This window comes from Anoplopoma fimbria, chromosome 17 (genome assembly GCF_027596085.1).
Source record: "Anoplopoma fimbria isolate UVic2021 breed Golden Eagle Sablefish chromosome 17, Afim_UVic_2022, whole genome shotgun sequence".
Lineage (NCBI taxonomy): Eukaryota > Metazoa > Chordata > Actinopteri > Perciformes > Anoplopomatidae > Anoplopoma > Anoplopoma fimbria.
This window is the reverse complement of record NC_072465.1, coordinates 8,868,052-8,884,905: the sequence shown is the minus strand read 5'-3', so window position 1 is coordinate 8,884,905 and position 16,854 is coordinate 8,868,052. Positions and strand designations below refer to the sequence as shown.

Sequence of the window (16,854 nt, the reverse complement as noted above, 5' to 3'; positions counted from 1 at the left end):
ATACAATTTTCTTTATGACACTATATTTGATATTTACAATCCATACATATACAACTTAAATAAAATAAATACTATATATTTTATAATTTACAATATACAATCCATATATATACATATATATACACATGTCTATTTTTATAATTTGATGTACTATATTTACACTTTATATATAATTTCTATTGATTTATAATCCTAATGTAGTTTGGTACAGTATGTTTACAATTATACATTTAATACAATATATATATATATATATATACACAAATATATGCACACACACACATATATATACACATATATATAACTATACACATATACAGAACTATATATATATATATAACTATATATAACTATATATAACTATATATATATAATATAATATATATATATATATATATATAATATATATATATATATATATATAGAAATTAGCTGTGACCATATGTATCTTTGGCTGTCTGACAGTGTGAGAATACTTACTCAAGACCCACACAAGATGGCGGCTCCGTGTGCCGCGGCTGAGAGGGGCGTGGCGTATCTAGTGTTCTATATATATCTATGCTCCCCGCCACTAGGAAACTAGTTCGCTGTTAGGAGGGCGGGCAGCAGTTAGCGGTTAGCAGTTAGCAAAGTAGTCTCCTGGTGGCGGGGAGGACAAAAAGAAAATAAATGAAGTTTTTCTGTTTCTGACACTTTGGATTTGATCCAATAAACAAACTAACAAAACATACATTGACCCAACTGACCACAATTAGTGGCACAAACACACAGAAGTCTGATTTTACACAGTGGTAAATATGGTTTAAGAATTTATAGATATTTAAGAATTTTACTTAATTAACATTTTAATTAGCATTTCATTCAGTGTTGTATTTATTCTTTTTTTTAATAATTTATTTATCAATTTATTTTTCTCAACTTAATTTGGTGGGGATTAAGCCTTGGTCATACTTGTTGCAAGGACGGTCACGGAGACATTAGCTGACGTGGAATCGTGATGAGGAAACATTTGGATCTGTTATGCTCCCTGTGGGTTTCTTCTTGTGGCAAACCATCATTCTCAAAGCTCCTCAAAGTTCTCTATTTTCTCCTCCCTTCCGCTTGGTTAAAAATGTTGGATTGTTCAGGTGAAAACCTGCCGAACAGAGCCCCAGCGAAGGGCCGTGTCTGATCTTGTGATGTCACTTTGGCTGTGCTGACAATCGCAATCCTCACAGATGCAGTGAGCATAAAATCACCCTTAAGTCTCTTTATCTTCTCTCCATTTCTGTGTTGTTTTTCGTGTCGTCGATCATTTGTAAAGCCATTTGAATTGCGTTTGATTTGTATGAGATGTGATATATAAATTAAACTTGTTCCATTTATTGAACTAAGTCTGTGGCTGATATTTTGAGCGGCTCTCAAAGTTTCAGCAGTTTGGTAGAATTTTTTTGTATTCTTTCCTTGCTGTTAGTCAGTAGTATTTTAGCACTGATTGTACCTTTTCAAAGATAGCAGTGCTTGTACACAACGCACAGAGAGGTAGTGTTGTAGGCTGGAATACTGTTATTAGACTGAAGGACCTTTGATCAAATTCCTGTGTCAGCACGCATCCACCCTGCTGGACCTCCACGGTGGAGGATTTTGTGTTGCTTAGCATGACCTCTGACCTTTCCCTGACCTCTTATCTTCCTTTGGGAAAGAGGAAAAAGAATATCATTACAGGAAGGAATTAAGATTAAAGTTTTCCCCTCTTTTTTCCACAGGGAGTAACTTTCTTAGTCATTCATTGTTTTTTTCACATGATTAATACCGTGTTTCTGCTATCCTTTAGCTCTCTGAAAGCATACAATCCACGCAGACAGTCAAAGTTTGGGTGAACTTTTCATTTTGATGGAAATAGCCATACATACACAGCAGTATGATCATGCACCGTAGAATGGGTAACATATGCATTTGGATTCAGTGAAAGTTCTGCTGGCGAGGAATGTGGTTGAAACTCCATAGCTCTCCAGTGTACCTCATCTGAGTTTATCTATCGGCCGCCACGTCAACACTACAATACTTCTTAACTGCCCCTGGGCTAATACAGAAGTTAGCCCCGTGAACCACCTCGCCTGCTCCCCAGAGGAAGCCGCGAGGAAAACTCGCGCAGCGAACAAGCAAAGCAGCACGAGGCCCACGGAGACGAAACGGGCCTCAGGGACGTTCTCGCCCAGATCAAGACCCCTCTTATGGATAAAGCAACAATGTGTTATATTCACATTGGAGCACAGCCCAGAGCCTTCCACTGTGACTATCACCTTTCAATACGAACCTCTCAGTGACGGAGCAACTCTATAAATAACACAATCTGTTACTGTTGGATTTCTAACAAAAAGGGGAGTCTTGTGTGCGGTTGCCCTTGTCCTGATCTTTCAGTGAGTATTCCCCACCAGTCGCATGAAAAATATTCCACTGAGATTCCGTCTGCAGCAATGTCTGGTTTATCCGTCAATCCCTCACAGCTACTGGCACATTTTCACCGCAACAGTACGAATGAAACCAGAACGTCTTTATTTGCAAGGAACTTTGTGTCGGAGTATGCTCAAAAGGGGAAATGCAACATAAATGCTTCATTTGTCTAGTTTTTTTATTCTAGAAATGTAAAAGCCTAAGCTGCTGCTATCAACCCGTAACCATGCCGACATCCACCTGAACATGCTTCCTGGGAGTTAAAAGAGCTATTTGTTAATGTAAACATCTTCGGATTATGTTAAGGAAAATGTTCCACAGAAGGAGAAATGTTTTCTCCGCTTCATTTACAAAAACAACAGCTGTGAATCAGAGGTCCTGTAAATTGGAAACCACTTCATATCCAGATGTTATTTCATAAGAGAATTAAAAAAAAAGACTTAAACTTTGCTACTTCAACTGATCTCATGCTCTTCTTCCAGGAATCAGGGGCGAAGAGAGGAGTCAGGCCAGTATCACACCAAGTCCCCATGTCACTGTGGTGACTTCATGAAGCAGGAATGGTGCGAAATGAAGGTTTTTACTCCAATAATAAGGACTTTGACAGAGTCATGCTGCAGTACATTCTCATCATGAACAGATGAGACCCCGGGCGCACTTTCGCTCAAACCTTTTGTTCCTGCCTCCAAGATTACCTCACCTTTTCAGGAACTGATGCCAATTGTTTTCTCGTTGATCACCGGAGGTCACACAAGACAAGATCACTTGTACAGAGTTACCTGCACCTTGATTTCTCAACATTTTGTATGCAGAAATATATATCAGTAAAGGAGAATGTATTGAGAAATTGAGGTTCAGAGTTCATTCTTGACCTTAGAAATAGCAGCTGGTGGTAACAACTCACTTCAGGGTTTGTTAATGGCTTTTTTTTCTGAGGCTTCCAATCATAGCACGTGATCATAGGTAACCAGTTTTCATGGAACTTTCAATGTTTTTTGAAGATGGATGAACTTTGACGCTCAACATAGAAGTTGACAAGGATGCAAAGTCCTTAAAAAGCGTTAAGAAAGTTTGAACATACAATCACGTAACGGTATCATCTGCTGATGGAGATCATGTCACATGATCGGAAGCTGTTGTCGACTGCGCTGAAACAGCTTTTCAGGGCTCTTACAGTACCCAAAGACATCACATCTCACAATCAGCCACACAATGTGAATAGCTAAGTGCTCTTTTCACAGAAGATAGATACTGAATGCATGTAAAGGGTCAATCTAATCCCAAGGTCCAAGTAGCTTTAGTATCTGAAATGACCGATTCAGACTCTTGCAAGCCACATGGCTCACAGGATGGCAATGACTTTGGTCATACTTTGGTCCAGACTGAAATATCTCAATGCCGACTGGATGGCTTGCAGTGAAATTTGGTACAGATATTCATGGTGCCCAGAGGATGAACCATTACAACTTTGGTGGTCCCATGAATTTTCCTCAAGTGCCACCATGACTTTCACATTTGTGTTTTTTGACTAAAAATTAAATTTGTCCAGTACTTTGGATTATGACTAAATACTTACCATGAGCTAAACCAATGACATTCCCAATGAGCAAATGTTAGTGCTCCAACATGCTAAAATATGATGGTGAAAATGGTTTACCATATACCATCTTGACGTAGCGTTTTAGCAGTCATCATGACCATCTTAGAAATAGAATAGGAGTAGAACGGTCATTCCCATTCAAATCCAAGTAGCGGGATGTTCTGAGCAGTGGCCATTTTTATGTGTAGCCTACCATTTAAGAGAATGCTTCGTTATAAACTTATGGCGTGCCGTGGACACTATGGCGAGCAAAAATGAGTGATGTCACCATTACAACAATCACCATTTTCTTTCTACCTAGTCAAATGACCACAGCAAATGATTCAATGTCCCAAAATAGGTGAGCATATTAGCATGCTGGCGCTAGCATATAGCACAAAGCATTGCTGGGCCTCACAGAGCTGCTAGCATAACTGTAGACGTTTCTTGTTTTTTTTAAATTGATGAGTTGCCAGAACAGCAACCGACTACAACTTTTGACATCCACATGATTTGTTGTCAAGATTTGGTTTTGGCAATAAAGCTTTTAGAGTTGCTTTCGAATTACAATAACCTGCAATTCATGTAATTCTCTTTGAGGGAAAGGAACGCTCCATCACTTTAACGCTTGACAACCATCAACCAATCAGAACCCTGCATGCTGCTCACTCAAAAGCCCATTGTGTAAACACCACAAGATTAGAAGTGTAATCTTTTTTTAAATCTTGTTTTCAGACTAAGTGTGCGATACCGCCATGTTGACAGTCCCAGCTGTTTGACGGTAACTGTAACCACACCTAAACCCAAGCATACGCCCAACCAGCCAATCACAGCAATCAGTCTGAAAACCTATGATACAGGGCCACCTCTTAGCTGCACCCATCAACCAGCTGGATGTGTCTGTGTATAGTCTGGAGCTGTGTAGAATATCTAACACATTTATCATTTCCACACAGTGGAGCTGCCAAACTAGAAGTGAAACCCCTGCTCTGAGTGTTTTCTTTATAAAAGACAGAATTTTCTTCCATGAACTCCTCACAGTCAATCAGTCAGGGTGTCTCACCTTCCAGGTCTTCACAATATTTTACACATTCCATTGTGGTGAATCATTGTAGTCCTTTCTTAAGCTGTTTATGTGATGTCTTGCGGCAACAACTTCCTGTATTTACAAAATGCAAATCCCCTTTGCTGTACGTTACCCGCCTCTCTGAGATCAGAAACTCAACAGAATAAATGGCATTTGCTGTGTTCGATTCTGTGGAAATTCATAAAAGAACAACATCCTCTTCTCTTTTATATATAACTTTATTAGGACATTTTACACAGGATCACAGCATCAGTATAAAAAAAACATGTATTTTGTTTCACAGTGTTTCACAGAAAGACTTTTTAAAAATTGCAAAAATACCGAAACATTTAACAATCCAAACATCCCTTGCAAAATGTTTGAAATCTTTTCCTTACAAAAGTTGCAACAACAGAGTATGTGAGGCCCCACGTGGGACATGTGCTCATCTGTGTGCACAGCTTCTGCACCCACAACGTATGGGTTCACTCCCTGTGTGTGTGTGTGTGTGTGTGTGTGTGTGTGTGTGTGTGTGTGTGTGTGTGTGTGTGTGTGTGTGTGTGTGTGTGTGTGTGTGTGTGTGTGTGTGTGTGAGAGAGTGTGTGTGAGTGTGAGAGAGAGAGAGAGAGAGAGAGAGAGAGAGAGAGAGAGAGAGTGAGTCACCAACTGCTCGAAGGAAGGAGAAAGTATTACAGACTGAGGAGTGACTATTGACTCACTCTGCCTGAACTGGCTGGAGGAGTTTTTCCGAGAAGATCCCAGAGTGATTTTGTAGATCCCTGTGTTGGTTCCAGCTCTCCTCCCTGATCCCTTTCACCAGGCCTTCCTGCTGCGAGACACGGACATTAAAACACATGTAAGATCTTAAGGAAACAAATACACCCGTTTGATCAGATGCTTTGTGAGTGAGGGCTTACTTTTACTGTGAGTTCCTGCTTTCTAAGGGGCCGACAATGAAATATTGGGTTGTATTCACTTAATTTTCTTACCATTAGGACACTGACTGGTAGTTTAAGTCTCTTGCTAACGGTTTCCTCTTAAGAGTAATTCACAAAGCTGCTGAGTGACCCTTTCAGGTAGAGCAAGAGAGGACTCTTTGGCTAAGAGAAGAGATGGGGTTGACCCTGTTGCACAGTGGTTGACGTGTGACTTACGAAATATTCATCAATACAGAGGAGCGTGAAAATAACTAAAATGGATCAGATTAGATTAAAAATGTTGAAATCAAAATGGTTACCAAATACAAAATTAAATCCAGTTAAAAATGTAAATAAAAAATATATCCATTTAAATGTATTTAATTATAAATCAAATAATAAATTGAATTCCAGTCTACATGAAATCATACATTTACATATTATATAAAAACAAATATGTATATAATATATAGAAATTAATATAAAAAAGTGAATATAACTTTAAGAAATGCATCATTTTTCCAGCAACAGCATTGTAGTGATGAGTTGTGGAAAATCGGCATGTTTCATGTTATTGGATAGTTTAGATTTGGAATGTTTTGTGAATATGGCTCCTGATGTTTAGTAGAGATATTTTTCTTAGACATTTGAAACATTTCCTGTAGTCAGACTCCATTTTAATATATCAGTGTAACACTATCAGGGACCACTACCCACAGGAAACATTTAAAGTAATCACTCAAAAAGAAAAAAAGAACATACGTGATGAAAAGTACAATCACCAGCATGATAAATACAAGGCTCCAACATAATAGAGACAAAGCAGACTTTGACAGGAAAATGTGTAATCTTCTATGTCTAGAACGGCTACAGAACACTACAAAAGAACGCACACAAACCTCTTGAGTGTCAGCAAGCACCAGGATGATGTCTCCCTTTTCAAACTGGAGCTGGCCGTCTTCAGACGCTGCATGGCTCTCTAACGCCACCCCCTGGTGTGAAACAGTTAGTTAACTTTAAAAAGGTCAGTTCACCTAAAGGAGATATCTAAGATTTTGCTAGAGATAAAGGTATTCCGTTTGTGGTGCTCACAGAATAGTGTCTTTCCAGACTAATGATCTCTGATAATCTGGATATATAGGCCTATAAATACACAGAATATACACCAGCAACAGTTTTCATAAGAACTATTTTTTCAAGACAAAGCTGGTTGTTTTTTTCCCCCAACAACAAAAAAAACTATGCTAGTCTAAGTTTCTAAACAGGCATTAGTCAGTCTGTCGAAGTGAGACTGCGCAACATTTGGAAAAAGGAGGAAATAACACGTTTCATTTGAAGAATGAAAAGTTGAACTCATTAGCAATAAAACACACTGTTGCTCAATACAACACATTCAGGGGTTTTTTCCAGCTCCTTTGTTTGGAACGACCAGTAGCTTCTGGTGTCTAATGTAAGCTAGCAAACGTTAGCTAGCTGTTTTTATGTCTCTTTATGAGCCAGGCTGCTAACATTGTGACTCTTCTCTCGACTTGTGAAATTGAGACACTACATTATACTACCCACTTATGGTCACTCTTCATCAGGTTACATGGCCTAAATGTTGGTCCTTAGCTAGACAAGGTTAGCTAGCTATTCGTCCCCTAACTCTACAACTCTTCTCTACTTGTGCTACTGTTAGACAACCTTAAACTGCAATTGTCACTTTTGGTCACTGTAATTGGTCACTATACTTTCTTTTCGTTAAAAACAGGATGCTGTGAAAGTCAATACCAATCTCATGTTAGCATAGTAAAAAAACTGGAGGTAGGGGGAACAAGCCAAACCTGGCTATGTCTAAATAGTCTTAGTCTTCATTTTTACATTTCTGTTTGTGTATGGATCAAAGAAATGAGACACAATATGTTCATTAGTGAGCTTTAAAAAAAAAAAGGTGCTGGTAGGTTTCATTTTAAACTTTAGCCAGGTTAGCTGTTTACACACTGACTCCAGCTCTGTACTTATAGGGGAAATCCACCAGTTTCACACATCAGAGTGTGTTTACAGGTCTTTGGGTGTAGCCTACTAGTGCACGTGTGAAAAAAAAAAAAAAGGTTGTACAAACAACAACTTTGAAAATGGAGTTATAAAGAAGTGAGCATGTTGTGTTATGGGTAATGCAGGCAGGTTTTTACAAGGAACAAGAATGCATTGTTGCACAGCAAAAAATGATATACGAGTGCAATGCTAAATTGGTGAAGTACTCTTTTAAATCATATTTATGTACCTTGTATAGGAAGCCTGGTGGATTGTGGGAACTGGAGTCATCTGTCTCCTGGTGGACCGATGTTTCCTCCTGTTTCTTAGCTGTTAAGAGGGCGGGTCTATCTGTGCAGCGGAAGGAGATGCGAGGGGCAGGGACCGGGGGAGGTTTTGGCCCTGCCTCCTCTGATGCTGGGTCACTCACATTCTCCTGCTCCGGACTTTGGGATGTTGGGTCACTCACATTCTCCTGCTCCTGACTCTTGGATGTTGGGTCACTCACATTCTCCTGCTCCTGACTCTTGGATGTTGGGTCACTCACATTCTCCTGCTCCTGACTCTTGGATGTTGGGTCACTCACATTCTCCTGCTCCTGACTCTTGGATGTTGGGTCACTCACAGTCTCATGGTCCGGACTCTGCGGCGCACTATCTGCAGAATCAGAGGGATTGGACACCTCCTGACTTGTAGCATCTGACTTTGGCACACCCACCCCAGAGTCATCGGACTGGTTTGTAGCCAGGTCGGCTTCTGGCTCCACCGCCTCAGGACTTTGACTCCCTGTGCTGCGGTCGCTGGTCTCATTGTCAGACATCGATTGCCTCTGGGGCGTTTCCCTGCCGCTGGAGCTGAGATCGGAGTCCGACGAGTTGACATCTTTGGATGAGGCGCCGCTTTCATCTGGCAGGCCGGTTTCTTCGGAGATGCTTTGAGTTTGTTGGACGGGCGAAGAGGGCTCAGCGTCTTTACCGTTTTCGGTGGAGGAGTGGATGGAGATGTGGTCGGTTGGGAAAGCTGTATTGCAAGGGATGGGATTGGAGATAACCAGGGACTTTCTCTTCTTTGATTTGCTTGTGGTGCTGTTTGGAGAAGATAAGATACAAAAAGCATTTTAACAGCCACAAACAGCTAGTTCTTATTAGTACTCCAGGATACTGAACAGAAACATGGCAGATAGACAGCCTTGTGTAATTTAATCACTAGATGAGACCATGGATGAGGAAACATGTGCAACACAGTGCCATACCTGTTCAGACCCTTGATGATGAAGGCTTTTCCCGAGTGTTGAGTCTCCAGTTTCTTCATCACATTGTACAGCTCACGGTTCAGCTGCAACACAGTTGCAACATAAGCACATAAACCAACTTGCAACACACATCCATACCTCTAATATAATTTAAAGAGGCAGTCGTTTTCATGGTTGTTGTTTTTTGCAAGCTTAGTTACTTTCCATTAATAGTATAAGAGTGAGGAAATAAAAGGAAGTGTCATATCTTACCACACTCATTTCCTTATAGAAGACATCTCTCAGGTTTGATATGTTTTGGAAGACCGTCACATAGCAACCTATCCGGCTGCAGACACAAAGACAGCTCTCAGTTTATCTTTTCAGTTCATTCACATGCCTTTTTTGAGTGTTTTTCGTAATCGAGCTCAGTTATGTTATCGCACGCACGTTCTGGAAAACGTCTGCTTGCACTAATTCCATCTGTACATTTTTTTTAAAAGGCCTAAAAATGACATTTACACATTTCAAACTCAGTTTATTTTCTTTCTTTTTTGTAAAGAAGTCAAGAATAGTAATAAAGGGCCTGTTAACAATGTTTTGCACTTTTTGTTATCAGATTAAAGTGGCAAAAGACAGGTTTCTTTTGCAGTAACTTACCAATATGAAGTAAATGTTGATTGCACAACCTAATGGCTGTTGAATCAGCCCTGCTTTCACTATACAATTCTGTATACAGTCTCCCGGGAAAATGAAGGCTCCATTTAGGGCAAAAAGGAAGTGCGCAAACCATTGCGGAACCAAAACCGGAAGATAACAGCACTTTTGTTTTCTGTAGAAATCTGTAGATCTACCCATTTACCTAAAAGTATCAATGGGAGTTACTAACCCCATCAGCCTAAAGGAAAACGGGACACGTTCCTGTTGTCTTTGCAACAACAATAATACTATTGGAAATGCTAGGGGGGGGGAAATAGTTGAAAAGCTGTCCATTGCTACTTTAATCGTGCATAGGTTATGTTAGTTTATCCAGACAGACTTATGTATTTCTAAATCTAAATTCTTTATAATACATTTTTATATTTTATTCTGCACAAACTTCTCACATATTGTATGTTCCAAATAATCGAGGTACGAGTTGTAAGTCTGGAATACCCAACGGGATTCTTATGTCAGCTTCTTACTTGTTTGTTCATACACAGATATTCTACATTTACTTTTCTTATCTTGACCCAAACTCCCCTGTCAGATTCCACTGAGTGTTATCTATAGGACCATGTTCATTTTAACCATACCTCTGATAGAGAACCGGCAGCTCCTCCCTCAGCTCGTTATTTATTTCCTCAAAGACACTCTGGGTTTTGTTGAACTCCTCCTCCGCCTGTTGACGAGGATGCAAAAGTAGAAGACTTACAGTGAAACCGCTCTTATCTGCCAACACTCTTATCAGCATTTATGTGCCATGTGTGTAATTCTAATGCTACCTTTGCTATTTTGGCCTCATCCTTTTTCTTGGCACTCTGCAGCGCTTCCAGGTGGTGACGCGATGAATCGTAGTCCACCAGCTTGCGACCGCGTTTACCTACACGTTCCTGAAACACACAACACACACACACACACACACACACACACACACACACACACACACACACACACACACACACACACACACACACACACACACACACACACACACACACACACACACACACACACACACACACACACACACACACACACACACACACACACACACACACACACTTCTTAAGTCAACATGTAGTCAACTAGTGAGAGGAAGCCCAAAATCTAGCACATGTGTGCAGTTTAGCAAGAACTGTTTCAAGTTTAATAAAGCATCAGGTTACCTTGACCTCTGGGAACTGGCTTGTGTAGTTCTCCATGGTGCGCACGATCTGGTCACTCAGTTTCTCTTCGTAGTCGTTCCACAGCAGATCTTCACTCTAAGAGACACAGTTGTCATCACATCAGCGCAACTGTAACAAACGTCTCTAAATACGGGACATTATTTCAGCAAGGAAGGACGTTACATTCTCTCTACTGACCAGCAGGTGACAACTCCTCCAGTTGCAAAAAGAAGTCAGATTGTATAGAAGTTTATGGGAAATGATTCTACTTCTCACTTGATTTATTCCCTCAGTAAACATTGTAAACATGAGTTTATGGTCTCAATCTCTAGTTTCAAGTCTTCTTCAATACAGCATGATGTTCATTTAGTAAATTATGGTCCATTTAGAGTCAAATAGACCATAAAGCGGAGTATGCTTTAGGGCAGGCTTACTATGATTGACCGGTAGCAGAGCCGTATACGGAGTCTCTACATCACTCCTCTGCATTCTTGCATTATTCCAACTTCTGTCCATTGGATGCAAGAAAAAAAAAACATGGGGACAGCCGTAATCCAAGACGTGAAATTGGCGAACTCAACGCTTCAGAACGACACAACCAAATGGGTGGCGTCACGATGACTACGTCCACTGCTTATATACAGTCTTTGGTCACAACCCACAGTGTCAACCCAGAAGAGTAGCAGCCACCCTACAGTTTCCCCATCAGGTAAACACTGTTTTGTCAGCATTGAAGTCGTAGTTTGTACTGTTAGCACCGTTAGCTGCAGGCCGCCACTCCATGTTGAAAGACATGTGGAGGCAGTAGAAATTATCTGAATTCCTTTTCGCACACCTTCAATTGTAGTGTTAATGTGCTTATTAGCTGCACATTGTGACAAACTTTTCCCCGGTGAATGTTTATTTGGTCGCTCGTTCAACAAGCCAAGTTAAAGGAAAGGCAAGTGTTTCTGTTTGTGAGTTAGATAAGAAGGAGACTTAACCATTAGCAGGTAAGCTAATGTGGTTGTTGTTGAGAGTGTCGAAACGAGGTCTCCATCTACGTAGAGGAAAACTTCAAGTAATGCGAGGAGGATCCATCATGAAACCTAAACCAATATATTTTCTCAAAAGGAGGAAGTTGGAGGAGTTGGACTTTAATATTTCATGGTCTTTCTATTTGTTGAAATTTTGGGAGTTTTGCATTACTGATGTGCAGCGGACAAATCTGCAGCAACTGTGTGATGCTGTCACTTTAATATGGACCAAAATCTCTGAGGAATGTTTCCAACATCTGGTTTAATCTATGCAACGAAGAACTAAGGCGGTTTTGAAGGCAAATGCTTGGTTCAACCCGATACAAGCAAGAAGTACCTCATAGAATTTAAAGCTTCTTTAAACCTGCTTAGTGAAACCAACAATTTCCTGGAAATAAGCCGGACCTTCTGAAATTAAAGTGACTTGATCAGCGTTCATATAAACACATTTTAGACATACCTCTGTAATGACAGCGAGGTCCTCCTCTCCTTTCCAGTCTGGCTCGTAGATGTCTCGCAACGTCTGTGACAGACGCTTGGACGTCTCGTGCACGGCTGTGGAAAGGAACAGGAAATGATGGGGCAAAAAATAAGAAAATGTAATCATGATTCCAAGAGGTACTTATCTTCCAGCATCAGCAGCACAGTGCATTGTGGGTGGTATTGTTTTCTTTTTGAAGGGTTTGTGGCACTGTTGCTACACCCACACAGAGAAGGTCAGAACAACACTGGTTTCCTGGACTGGAGCTCACAATGCAGGAGCAAATAGCTGACAACACCAGAAACATAAGCAGTTTCTTGAACATGAATCACATATGTGATGCTGCGTTTGCCATTTCCACCACGGGATTCTATTTGTCCTTGTACAACATGGCGACGCAGACGGAATTGCAAAAGTCCGCACAGGGTCCGAAATAGAAGAAATCCACTTCCCCATTATTCACCGACTCTCCCGTGCAAAGGGTGGCATTCTGTTCAACGCCGTGCTCAGTGTGTGTGTGTGTGTGTGTGTGTGTGTGTGTGTGTGTGTGTGTGTGTGTGTGTGTGTGTGTGTGTGTGTGTGTGTGTGTGTGTGTGTGTGTGTGTGTGTGTGTGTGTGTGTGTGTGTGTGTTTTGAATGCAACCTACCTTTCACTGCTGAGTGGTAGGCTTTGACGTCTTTAAACAACCTGCTTCCATCAATCTGACACAAAGAAGAAAGTATAAAATTAGTTGAAATTCAGTGACACCCAGAAACATCATCTGTGTGGCCGATCTGAGCCATTTGTGCTTCGTCATTTCCTCAGCGACCTTGGAGGGATTCAGGCTGCTTCTGTTCACAGGGCAACTTTTTCTGTTCAGAGCTGGGAATAATACGCTATACTCGGTCGTCAGACTCCATTGTCGAGTTTAAATTAAATAATCACCACATTTGATGTGGCGGTGGTGAAAGCAGCGCATAGACTTCCTTCCTGTTAGTTTCCCTCCATAATGTACTGCAGTTGTTGCACTTAAACTGATTGAGCTATAAGCAACTTAAAAAGGGGAATTTATGTAACTTTCTTTTAAAGTGAGTTACGTGTCAATCCTGAATGGTGAAACCCAGTGTAACGTAACATTACATTACATTACATTACATTACAGTCATTTAGCAGACGCAGTAGCAGAAAGTATAAATGAGACACAGTCAGTGAACTGGTTCAGTAATGTACATTATAAAGCAGTATGTGTCTAAAGTTTGCCAACATTAACACACAGGCTAATGGTCATGCAAGGCCAAGTAAGTTTGTGGCAACACAGCCCCTGCATGTACATTCAACTTTTCATTAGTAAAATGAAGACTGTGTTAATTCCTCTTTTCAATGCAACAGTCTCACTTTTCAAAAAGACCAAAACCGGGCCAAGTCATAAGCTCATGAGGCTGTGGGACACCCTTAAAAATGGAAAGTTTCTTGAGTCTGAGCACATAGATATGTCTCCTTTCTTAAAGCAACAAGGCCGAGGGCAATGCTTGTGCATAAACAGATATCTGGAGGAGACATAACACGTGGTATTTATGCAGAGTAGATAAGAAAAGGAGGAGGTAAAGAAGGAGGTACATCTAGCTTTGAGTGTTTCCTGTTGTCAAGGCCAAGCCCATTGCCTTGAACTTGTGGGTTGGCATCTCAACAGCAGGAACAAAACACCTACCTTGTTTCTTAAGAATCGGCAGTGCTCCGTTTGACTGGAGGTGTTTGGTATGGTGCATCAAAAAAAAGGTGTTTAACTAGTGTGTGGAATGAAGCAAGCACTAGCCGTATGTAGCAAAGGGCCGCAACGTAAAGAGACCTCCTCATGTAAAAAAGGACTACGTGTCGGTGTACCTGTTGTTTGTTGAGGCTCTGGAAACACAGCTCAAACTGCTCGTCCTTGGTCTCCATGGTTTTGCCCAGTTTTTGAAGGACCTGAGGGAGGAGGGAAGAGTTAGTTTCAACATCAGAAACACACAGGTTCCTAGCATAAATGATTACTACTAGAGATAGACATAACAAGCAGATCTCTGACCAAACTGTTGGCAGTCCAAATGCATTGTTGGTAATGTAGGCACCAGGTTTCTAGGTTTCAAACAAGGAAGATAGAACGCTTGGAAAAAAAAAAAAAAGACATCTCCTTTTCTGCTGCATCGATTTTGATACTTTTTTTCTTTTCCATGACTGTAAAAAGGTGTGCATGGCTACAGATGTGGCTTACTCTTTAAATCAGCCGGCCAGATACATTGGCCAACATCAGCAGATTGCAGATACATTGGGTACGGGTGTAAATGTCGGCCAATAACAAGATGCAGTATAGAAAAGTAGATTTCAGGTAATAGAAACTGTGATATATACACAGGCCCAGAGGGTTTAGCGGTCTAGCACTGTTAATCATAACAGACCCATGCTCCACATACAGCACCAAATGCTCCCCGAAACTAGACACACGTGGCCAACTATTACATTGTCTTTCATAGTCCACTGTGCATGCAGCGGTTTTATAGCCAGAGTGCCACATCCCATGACCTTCAACTCTAAATCTGCAACAAAAAGGCTCTCATTATCATACGTATGCTCCCATTTTCCAGGAATACAAAGCAACAATTCCCTGAATCCCCAAAAATAGAATTCGGTCCTGCAGACTCCAGAGTGCATGCAAACTGTATAGCTGCTGTTTGTGGGGGTTGGAGCAGTGAAATCGAACGAGTCGACCACAACCTGAGTGAGAAAAGGCTCAGCCAGCAAGAGAGGAAGTGCACAGTCAGGAAGTGGCAGCTGTGCAGTGCTGAACAACACTGTGAAAACTCAGACAGACAGGGAGGGAGAGTCCAAGCTGCTGGTTTATTAATGCATCAGCCGAAAAGGCACGATCATACAAACGTAGACTGTTGAAAACAAAGCATGCTGTTCACTCCCTGAGTAGACACATTTTTATTTTCTTCTCTCAGGCTAAGTATATATATATTACAGGTTCTTACTTTTTGTTACATGATTTGTATCCTCTCACCGGGGGTGCTTTGCATTTTGAGTTACAATTTGGTACGGAGCTAGATAACGGGAGTATAGACTGGTAAAGTACCAGAAACTTCAGGGCAACGTCTTTGACAAGCTATTCCTACTTAACTCATTTGCCTTTTTCTACTAAAGTACATAATAACCACATGTATTTAACTAATCCCTTCTGAATGAGCAGCTTGTCCCTTTTTGTTGTAAATCTAATGCTGGAAACTTACCCCCCCCCCCCTTCAGACATGCCTCACATTCTGTTACCTTTAGGACCATTAAGGGGTCTGATATGAAGAGAAGTATCTTAACTATGACACAGCATGGTACATAAAGAGTTAATCCCACAGCAGGATGAGGCTGGATGACAAAACAAACTTTAAGAAGTCATCTCGCAGCTTGCCAAAACGGGACAAGTCAAACTGTTACCCACAGTAACTTTACAGAGTTCTTTTCTCCTGCTCACCTTCTCCTGGGCTCGATTCAGAGACTTCTGGACCCGTTTGGCGAGGAATCCAGCTCCAGCCTGGAGGTTCGGGCCCATCTTATTCTCTGCCATCGTAATGTCTTTTTCTTTTTTTTTCTTCCTCTCTTTATTTCTCTTTTTCTGTTTCTCCTCAATGAAATCAGTCCGCCTCCCGCTCTTCTGCTTCCTCTTGAGAAACTACCTCGCAGCAGCTTTGCAGGCGGCTTTTAAACTTCAAGTCGACGGAGGTGGAGCAACAATACGAGTGTCAAGACGCGCGCGCACACACACGCACACACACACACACACACACACACACACACACACACACACACACAAACAGGCGGTGTTAAACCAAGGAATGAGGTTCTCTACATCATCATCAGCAGCAGCAGAGGGAGTCTGTACTTGTCGAAGCTTGTCGAAGCTTGTCGAAGGAGTTAGTGGGAACTCATTCTGCGTGTCCCGATCTGTTGAACAAACATCGCGCACACTGTTGCAAAACAGCTGCCCGTCGGTAAAGGTGGCAGTCATCCAACCACACTCACCTGGAAATTATGTGTGCAGATTGCGTTTCCTCCGATGAGGCGTAGCTGATTCAGCAACGTGACGTAAGCGGCGGTGGATGAGACGCTGCCTTCAAATTGCACCTCAATGTTCAGGTTGTTGTTTTTGGGGTTTTTTGTGAGTCCACCAATCAGAAATAAAGTTTTGTACAAGGCTTTGTGCGACTTGTCAGTCTGTCACATTAGTATTGCTGATATTGCCTTT

At 41.3% G+C, this 16,854-nt stretch overlaps 1 protein-coding gene across 2 annotated transcripts; it reads right to left on the bottom strand.

Annotated features, from left to right (window-relative positions):
- Nucleotides 1-5,306: 5,306 nt before the first annotated feature.
- bin2b (bridging integrator 2b) lies at nucleotides 5,307-16,736 on the bottom strand. 2 transcript variants are annotated; one of them, XM_054617652.1, is made up of 13 exons: nucleotides 16,632-16,736; nucleotides 16,084-16,315; nucleotides 14,466-14,546; nucleotides 13,252-13,306; nucleotides 12,584-12,678; nucleotides 11,108-11,203; nucleotides 10,724-10,831; nucleotides 10,535-10,620; nucleotides 9,513-9,588; nucleotides 9,261-9,343; nucleotides 8,259-9,093; nucleotides 6,895-6,987; nucleotides 5,307-5,907 (listed from the first exon to the last, which is right to left on the bottom strand). In XM_054617652.1, exons 2-13 carry the CDS (start codon nucleotides 16,174-16,176, stop codon nucleotides 5,794-5,796), a joined length of 1,815 nt encoding a protein of 604 aa, XP_054473627.1. In that variant the 5' UTR covers nucleotides 16,177-16,315; nucleotides 16,632-16,736; the 3' UTR covers nucleotides 5,307-5,793. The 2 variants fall into 2 exon arrangements, with proteins under 2 accessions (XP_054473627.1, XP_054473628.1); XM_054617653.1 differs by lacking the exon at nucleotides 16,632-16,736 and having other exon boundaries at nucleotides 5,307-5,904; nucleotides 16,084-16,625.
- Between the last annotated feature and the right edge of the window lie 118 nt (nucleotides 16,737-16,854).